This window comes from Aplysia californica, unplaced genomic scaffold, assembly GCF_000002075.1.
Source record: "Aplysia californica isolate F4 #8 unplaced genomic scaffold, AplCal3.0 scaffold00501, whole genome shotgun sequence".
NCBI lineage: Eukaryota > Metazoa > Mollusca > Gastropoda > Aplysiida > Aplysiidae > Aplysia > Aplysia californica.
Window position 1 is genome coordinate 555967 of NW_004797771.1, and position 9838 is coordinate 565804.

General features: G+C 39.7%; 1 protein-coding gene across 4 annotated transcripts in view; it reads left to right on the forward strand.

Moving 5' to 3' along the window:
- Positions 1-5855, forward strand: part of LOC101847756 (WD repeat-containing protein 78) — a 48857-nt gene extending 43002 nt beyond the window's left edge. For all 4 annotated transcript variants that reach the window (XM_005105925.3, XM_005105926.3, XM_005105928.3 and 1 more), the window contains 3 exons: positions 627-702; positions 1374-1451; positions 5003-5855. In XM_005105925.3, coding sequence (XP_005105982.1) covers positions 627-702; positions 1374-1451; positions 5003-5113 — 265 coding nt within the window. In that variant the 3' untranslated portion in view covers positions 5114-5855. The remainder of the gene's footprint in view (positions 1-626; positions 703-1373; positions 1452-5002) is intronic.
- The last annotated feature ends 3983 nt before the right edge of the window (positions 5856-9838 follow it).

Consider the following 9838-nt stretch of genomic DNA (forward strand, 5'->3'; position numbering starts at 1 on the left):
GAAATCACAACGTCGTGCCATACATCTGTCTCATGTAATTCAGTGCATGGGTCTGAATCAACGTACAGACCAGCTTTTGTACTTTCACCAAACACTCACACCTGCATACAAATCAAAACAGAACACTTTGAACTTTTATTTTTGTTGTTGTTGTGACTTTCTTTCTACCTGTCATGTCTCTAGAAATTTTTTGGAAAATCAAATTCTTGCCAATTTTTTTTAAATCATGGGAATTAAATTATTAGACTTAGACAACTTAAGTTTTTGGGATTAGATTAAGCTTGAATGTAACTTTACGATGTCAAAAAATAATTACAATAGGGTAATTCTGAGAGTTGTGGTGGTTTATTGAAATACTCCCAAAAAACGCCAGTCTTCAACGCTTGCGACTGGTGAAAGGGCTCAGTATTCAGTGAGTTAAGAGTCCGCTTTTTTCCAGAAAAAGTTGGCAGGGTATATTTATTGTGTGGGTGTTATTTTTAAAACGCTTCTCAAAGATTGTATTTACCCAATGTCAGTGCAGCTTTACGATATCACTGCTCTAGCTGTATTAGTTGTTGGTAGTTGGGCTTTGTACGAATGTAGTCTATTGTTGTTGTCACTGTTATGATGATTTCTGTCTTCAGACTGGACGCCGTGTACACAATAAGTCCCACTTCTGGTGCCAAGCAAACAAGTGTTTCTTTCAGCAAGAATTCTCAGGTACGCAATAGGTCTATATCAGGGGCGGCAAACTCGATCACTGTTGGCGCTAAACTCAAATTACACTTGAGGTTCTGGGTCAAACTGGATAAACACTCATTGAGCAGCTGAAAACTGAACCTTTTTAAAGGATGAATGATGAGTCAAAAAAGACAAATGTTGGAAAGTTGGGTTTTTGTTTTTGTTTTTGTTTTTTTGAAGCGGTAAAAACAGTTGAAGATGGGGGTCATAGTGCAAGAGCAAGCTTTTTTTGGAGCCTCATGTACAGAGCATTGTGAAAGATTACAAGCAATGATTTCTAAAATATTGTGCCTGTTTTTATGTTTCTCTAGGTCTGCAGTCCATTACGTCTATCTTGAGTTATTTTGTAAAAAACGACCTTGTGCAGTGTGTCTGTGAGTGTGAATGAACATGAATCATATTTTACCTGAGTCATTTCATGCACTGTTGTTTTATCTGAAAAGTGTTTAATTCATATAAGCATGATCTTTGTTATTTTCAATCAATTTCATTGCGCTGTTCTTCCTCCTGAAATGATGTGTGAATGAACAGGACTCATATTTTTTCTACATTTTGTGACGTTGTTCTTCCTACTGAAATTATGTGTGAATGAACAGACGTCCAATTTTCTCCACTTTATGTATTTATATACGTTGTTCTTCCTGCTGCAGTGTCTGCTGGTGGGGGACAACGAGGGTCAAGTGACGGTGTACGAGCTGCGCTGTATGCCGGGTCCTGCCGAGGATCAGGTACAACAAGCTTACAACTTCTCCTCCTCACTGCTTCTCTCTTTCTCTTTCTCTCTGTCTCTCTCTCTGTCTCTCCCTCCCTCTCTCTCTCTCTCTTCCTTCCTCTCCCTCCCTCTTTCTCTCTCTCTGTTTCTTTCTCTCTGTCTGTCTCTCTATCCCTCCCCCTGTTGTCTACGTTCTAGTTGTATAGTAAGTCTTGTTAACCAAACCATCTTCCAAATTCAATAAAAATGTGCCGTTACATAGTAGGGGCCTACATGATGCACCTGTCTTGGCCTGTCATGCGCAGAAGCGACCAGCAGTAGTTTGTTTACTGCCTGTATTGTTAGTATAATATCTTAGATTAGGTAACTTCCATTTAGTTAATTGCCTAGGTATCTAGGCGCGGTAAAACACTTAGCCAAATGAACAAAAGTATTTATCATGTATGGAAGCAATTGTAATCAAAGTCCTTTGATGATGATCAGTAATAGTAGAATTTTAATTTATAATAAATAGCATTTGTATAGCGCAAATCCCCACTCAACAGCAAGCTCTATGCGCTTCACAATCTATACTATTACCCCAGCAGACCTGAGGGCATTCTGAAACAACCTCAACTTCCTGGAAAGCATACAGTGCAAGCGGCCAATTATAGGCGCTAAAACACTAACATACTAACAAGATCTTTCGCTGTCTATGGCCGGGTACCCATTCCCACCTGGGTGAAGTGAGGAAAATTCATGTATAGTGCCTTTCCCAAGGATACAACATCAGGCCTGCAGCTTGAACTCCCGTACCTGCAACCTCATGATTAGAGTCCTGTAGCCTAACCACTAGGCTAATTTAAGTGGGTCACAAAGAAGTCTATCTTTTGTGATTTCTTAACTAAAAGATAAGAACTGTAGTACAATCTGTGATGCATTGTGGTGAAATCAGGCGCTCGTCAAAATATAATGAAATCAAAGAAATCGGCATTTTTCGGCCAGTTTGGACATTTTTTTTCTTCCAATTTTTGTTTTTTGGCACAACACCTTGTATTTGGCCTTTCAGAAGCAGAAACACTTTTGTGTGTGGATTTTATGTGAAAACGTTGATTAAAGGCACGAAGAAAAATTGTAAATTTGTAGTTTTCAAGGACTCTTGAGCTATGGAAGTCACCAAACTTTGGCAGCCATTTTCTCGCTAATTTTATTTCTGAAACCAGGCGACCCCACCTCCTTCAATCACAAATATCTTGACTTCTATATAAGATAAATGGATATTATTGTCATTGAAAGCAAGGGAAATGATACAATAACTCCATGTGCCCCGAAATTGACGAGCGCCTGATTCCACTGTGTCGTGACACATACACACACACACACACACATATATATTATATAAAGTAAAGTTGTTCCCGCATCCGATCCGGACTTTGGGAATTGCCTTGTTAATGAGACAACTTCCTGGGCCTTCGGCATATTGTGGTAGGGTGGCCAGTTCCTTTCCACGCTGCCTTTACTTCCCCAACTCGAAGTCAGGTACCCATTACTACTGGGTGGGCAGGAGGGGGTGAAAAAAAATCAGTGTCCGAACCGAAGCTCGAACCCGGACTTTCTGCTTCCGAGACGAGTGCACATATATATATATATATATATATATATATATATATATATATATATATATATATATATATATATAAGTGGACTTGGGAGGCTTTGTGCACAAACTCCTCCCTTATTACCTAACCCACACCTTTGAAACTTTGCAGGCGTCCACGGCATCCATGTGGCTAGGACCTAACTTTAAAAAAAAAATCTACGCAAACTGCTTTCCCCGATTTTTCCAAAATGCTTTGTTTCATCCACACAGAGTTCTAATCTTGGGAAAGTCCGTCTTCTAAGACGCTATTGTAAACAAGTGAGGTTTCCGCTCAATAGTGGTGCGCTCTCATGATTCCACATCTTTGAAATTCTGGCGTGTACAACCACGAAAGCAGAATAGAGAATCAGTCTTTACATCTATTATATATTTGGCAACTTGGAAACACATGTGTCACTTTTCTCTCAAGATTTATTGCCCCATTCCAGTAGATTGTAAATAAAGTAGGCCAATGACTTTTAGTTGATGTTAAAGCACCGATCATTCCTTTCATTGAAAGGGGGCCCAGCTAATATTGTAGCCTATATATCAACATTTTTAGGTTGTGTTAGAGGCGGAACCTCCATATATTGAATGTCTGTCCCTTACAGGTGGGTGGTTGGCGGGCGTTCTGGTGTGGTTTGCTTCTTCTTTCCTATCAACATCTATCGTCTTTATCTCCCCTCCTTCTTTTTTATGTTTGTTACTCTCATGTAACACCTCTATTCTTCAGCACTTATATGACCTTATATTGTGTTGCAAGTGCCGTAAAACACTTACTAAAATTAATTGTCTCTATAGCGGACTGAGCCAAATGGGTTGAGATCCTTGAAAGCTCTAAACAACCAGAGTTAAAAAACTCCCAGTCTGAGATTCAAACCAGGGCGGTCTGCTCCAGAGTCCAGCATGGTACAACTAAGCTAATGGAGAGGTCCTGTGACTTTTTTTTTTTAAGTAGGGGGTTTTACGGTGCTCGCAACTGCATAAGATCATATTGGCGCCAAGGGGTGGGTGTCAACAGAGAAGTCTTTACAGGGAATCAGACTTACTCTGCTCACCTCTCTAGCTTCAATAGCACAAAGTCTGCTTAGACTATCAAGGCACCCCGGGAATAGCGAGTCACAAGAGTGTGACAAACAACATACAAAAGAAGTAGAGGAAAATGACAATAGTAAGGATTAGGAAAGAAAAAGCAGCAGTTCCTTGTTGTAGATCAGGCACAGTTATGAGCGTGACATGATGAATCCGCCCATTTACAATTCTTCTGTGCTTGAACTTGAACGAGAAATGTCCCCCCTTTGGGAATGGCCTAAAGACACTACAGTCAGTGGTACCGCCCCGGGGGGTGTCATGTGTGTGCTCCATCATAGTCCAGCATGGTACAACTATGCTAACGGAGAGGTCGTGTGTCCTGAGGTCAATCTGTCCCCGTGCAAAAAAATTATGAAATTATGCAAACAGCCCAAAAATGTGAAATTATGTGAATTTGTTAATTTTAACAAAGAATGGTAAAGGAAAATAGTGAGAAAGTATGCAAAAAATGATAAAATTTTGCTAAATTATGCAGGGTGCATAAAAATAAAACCACGGGGACAGGTCAATGAATGAAAACTGAACAATGAAAACTCAGGAGCATTCCCCAACATTGGCAGCAGATATTGTAAAGTTTTTGTACCACCTTTATCCTCATGCGTGGGATATTTTCGGTTTAGCACAAATTGTCTTATTTTTCACGGCTGCTAACTAGACTAGAATTCTCCTCTCTACTTTTTTTTATTTATGGTTCGTCTTCTCCTATTCTTCATCTCCTTATTCTTCTTTGCTTCTACTCATGTGTTAGCCAGCTGAATGTTACATATATCGAAGCTTCTTCTTCTTTGTTCTCAAATTTATAGAAGCTATTCTCTTTATCATACTTTATGTTCACATTTCCCAACCTTCTCACCCAGGAGCATGCTCTGAACAGCGTGATCGAGTCCTCGCTGGCAAGTCAACTTCCTGGTCCGACCGACGGAGCTGGCGACGGGACACAAGAAGAAATGGACGAGCCCGAGATGTGAACGTCTGAAGTGTGAACGTAGAATGTTTGTCGCTGCGGGAGATGTGGTCGAGACAGAGCCACTGGCGCTACGTCACCGACAGTTGAAAGTTTGGACTAACTATGATTGTGATACTTTGTGTAGAGGTGTCCTCACAGTTGCTTGGGACAGGGTGAAACTAGTCTCTACAGAGAACTACTTTAGAAGGCAGTAACAGAAACCACTTGTCTCGAGTTCGTAATTACTCAGGATAGCGAGTTTGTTATTGGACGACAGATGACTACTTTAGAAGGAGGGTTACATTCGACTAAAATTCCTAATTCTCCAGATTGTGAGTTTCCGTTACCTATGTCTCCCTTGTGGACGCACGTAAGATTGGATAAGTGACTTCAGTACATTTTTCAGAAGGAAAAAACACATTTAAAAGGACAGCTTAAAGTTATTTGATTTTCATTTGTTTATATTTGATTTTAATCAACATATGAAACATGCTCTGCAGAATACATTTCCCAAACAAAAAGCAAAAATAGAAAATTTTTTAGTGATCCGATCTTATCGGGAGGTTGACGATATATCATAACAACGACGGAAAGAGCTAGTGAAATTGGTCTGTTCAAGTCATAGGCTTGAGATGGAAGTAGTCTCAGCTGAGAAAAAGTATATGGGGGAGCAGCCGTCTTCCTATTTCGTGTCCTACAAGACACTCTTCTTAAGATATTTTGATATGTTTTGAAATAAAGTAAACATGTGTTTGACCCATTTGATAATACTAAGTATTACTGTTTCAGAATGAGTGATGGGAGGAAGGCTCAAATTTGAAGTGTGAATTGTCAAAAGTAGAATCTTTTGAGAGAATGTGTGCTTTTTAATTTTATGTAGACAATATCTACCTTCAGATGATGGAGAGAGAGAGACAGAGCAGCAAAAGAAGAGCTAAAATTATCTTAATTAAAATTACGATGTACTAGTATGCAAACTCTGAGTCATAATGTTGCGGTTTGGAATTATTTTCATATAATTGTATAGATCTGATATTTTCTCCACATGTATTTTTATTGTGCTTGAGACAACTCCACTTCCTTTTCATTGACAGGACATGATATATTATTACTGTTATTAGTTGTAACTTGTAGGGAACCAGAGTTGAACATGTAGACACTGTGCCCTCTCTGAGTTCTCTTGTGACTGTTCAACATTACGTACAATTGATGGGCTGAAATAATAATGGCTTTCCTAGGAGCAGGAAACGACAGACATGTAACAACACGTGTCTGGTTGGGAGAGAAGCACAAAGCTTTTCATCCAGTCGGACTTTGGGGAGAAACCTTATTTTAACCAAAGATCGTACATAACAAGATAGTTCACTCAGCCCAAAAAAAAGTCTGCGGAAGTCCCGCGCATTGCTTCAGATGGTGCTGCAGTCTTTGTTTTGAAACTCTCTTTCGTTTCTTCACAAGAAAAATAGGAATAGCTCAGTTTGTTAGTTTCACTTTTATTGTTTTTCACACAAGTAGGGTAACTCTGATCGCAAAGTCAGTGCTTTTTCGAAGAGGGCGCGACTGAATTTTTAGGACACTTTTAATTGGCTCAAAAGAGAGGAGTGAACTATTTTGTTATACACGATCTTTGAACTGTTCATTGTGTTCAAAACACATTTCAAGTAAGCAAATTGTCAATTTGACCCCTAGATCTCACAAGCTGGGAACCTATTTCTGGCTTTGCACAGCGAGTTTAGTTTAAATTCTGTAAGTGTAAGTAATCACATTTTAAGCACAACAAAAATTGGTTTCAAGCTGCAGCATTTATTATCGACCAAAATTTTCAGGAAAGAATGAAGATGTGGTATATGAAGATGTGGTATATGAAGATGTGGTATATGAAGATGAAGTTGCAGTGCAGGCAAGCAGGTATTTCTGATTTATGAGGAAAAACAAGAAAAAATAATACTGCAGCATCCCCCGAGGAGATGTGCTGACTTCTAAGAGTTTAAGCATCTTTTACTTTGTCTTTCAGAAAACAATTACTGCTCTATACTGTCCATGGCACTTGCTTTTAACATAGGCCTATATGTGAGGCAGCACGATGAAATCAGACGCTCGTCAAAATAACGAAATCGGAAAAACAGGCGTCTTTCCGACAATTTGGAAACTTTTATCGAATTTTAATTTTTTGACTAACCTCTTTTAGGTCCAAATAAAAACACATTTCCATGTGAATTTTACTGAAACACATTGATTAAAGGCACAAAATATGTCATTTGTCTGTTTTCAAAGACTCTTTAGCTATTGGATTTACCAAACTTTGGCGGCCATTTTCTCGGCAATTTCACCACTGAAACAAGACGACCTCACAACCTTCAATCGCAAATATTTCGAGTTCTATTCAAGATAGATGGATTTTTTAAAAATTGGAAGCAAGGCAAATAACTCCTTATGCCCAAAAATTGACGAGTGCCTGATTCCACCACGTCGTAGAACATATTTCTATTTTAGCACAAAATAAGTTACAAGACACCCAGATGCGTGGTTTGGAACATGAGGGTGTAGACTTTCCTGGATTTCAGCTCAGAACTTCTACTCTTTCTGTTACTTTCCTAAAATGATTTGTGAGGCATCGTGGTGAAATCAAGCGCTCGTCAAAATAGTGAAATCCGAGAAATCGGCATTTTCAACCAGTTTGGAAATTTTTTCAGAATTTTTGGTTTTTGGCTCAACACCTAGTATGTCCATTCAAAAACACCTTAATATTTGTATATTATGGATAAACCTTGGTTAAAGGCAGAAAAATATAAATTTGCAGTTTCCAAGGACTCTTAAAAGCTATGGAAGTCACCAAACTTTGGCGGCCATTTTCTCGCTAATTTTACTTCTGAAACCGGGTGACCCCTCCTCCTTCAATCACAAATATCTTGGCTTCTTTCTATTCACCATAAATGAATATTTTTTCATCGAAAGCAAGGGAAATGAAAAACTTTTAAGATGATACCAATAACTCCATATAAATTAACAAGCGCCTGATTCCACCGTGTCACGACACATTTAGTTCCCTCCTTCTCCACATATTATTTGTGAAAGTCAATTATAACAGTGCAAAAGTGCTCAGCCTTTACAACTAAATAACATTCCAATTATACTGAATGATTGAATGATTAAATCCACATAAAGCTGCATGATACAGCTTCAGTGAGATGTCATGTATTATGTAATTTGCTGTTTCACCCGTTGTATTTCATGTTTTTTCCTAGCCTTTAAATTGATTGCAATATAAAGCGCCAAAAACAAGGAATAAATGATATTGCCTTTAAGATGTGTCGTCTCTTACTTCTTAACAGCTACATATTCTGCTTTGTGTGAACAGCAGAGTTTTTGTGTATTGTTATTGAGCGAGTATCAACTCATGCCCCTCCCCCCAACCACTGAATAGTGTGGGTTTTCCACTTGTTTGAGGACACAGCTTGGAGCCTCAACAGTTTTACAATCCCTTCGGTTTTTTTCTGTCTGTCCATCTTGTTTTTCCAGCACATTGGAAGACTGTTAATGAGTTTCTCTTTTATGTTTCCATTCTTCATAAACCACTACAGTAGTCTCCACCTAAACGCACGGTGCTTGGGAGGGCTCCTTAGCGTGTGTTTATACGGAGCGTGCGTTTACATGAACCTTAGCAAGGGGAGGAAGGGACGCAGTCATCTCAATTCGTTATTACTCAAGTGATCTCCATTGGAGGAGGGGGTCATTTGGCAGGTAATAAATGTGACGACACCAGACTGTTTTGTGAAGGATTCCCCAACAGGGGTTAAGAATACAACGGCGTTGAATGGGGTGGGGGGGGGGGGGGAGAAAGACAAACTCAATGTAATGAATCTGCACTATAAACGTCGGGAACAGATAGATTCTCTAGCCTAAGAGGAAACTGTTGGAGATAGTCATAGATCTAGTCATAGAGACGACAGACCAGCCACGTGGTTTTCCAAGCGACCACCCCCGACCGTAAATTCATGCAGAATCATCCTCGAGAAACATTTTCTCTTGTGATTTGTTGAACGAGTACGTTATAAGTTCTTCAAGCGCAGTTTATTAGGCTTATTTGGCTAATCTTTAATCCTATAGAGGCCTGTCTAGTGTTTTACGGCATTTACGCATGTGGCGCATCAGGCCTAGATCCAACTAAACATTACACGCAGTCACTCAAACTCAAACACCAGTCAGAAACCTTCTATCAAAGATACATTTCCAATGACCAATCAAAAAACATTTCAGTCCCCCCCCCCCCCCCCCCATTTAACCGACCAGCCCTAGACCGAGACCTGTGCGTCAGTGGAAAGTATGGTGTGTAAACGCTGTCCATCACCCTCCTTTGTACGGCGTGAGAGGCACTCTCACCAAATATCCGGTTTTCTAGTAAACTCTAGGCTTGTCTTATGCAGGCTGTGCAGGTTGTAGTGGAAATTTCCCCTTGCCAAGCTTAACTTGTCGGCGTACTTCGCGGATCGGAGCGTGCGTTTAGAGGGAGTGACCGTGCGTTTGTGCGCCTAAATTATATAGTAAAAAACCCGTCAGATGACGAAAGCGTTCGTTTGAGCGGAGCGTGCTTTTGTATGGCGTGCGTTTAGGCGGAGACTACTGTATAATGGAAAAAAAATCACAGACTGACTGACAGCAAGTACCCATACTGAAAGGACAAGATTAGGAATACACATTCACTAAACAGCAGTTTTAGTTTTTAGTTTTAAAAAGAGTTTTACGGCAC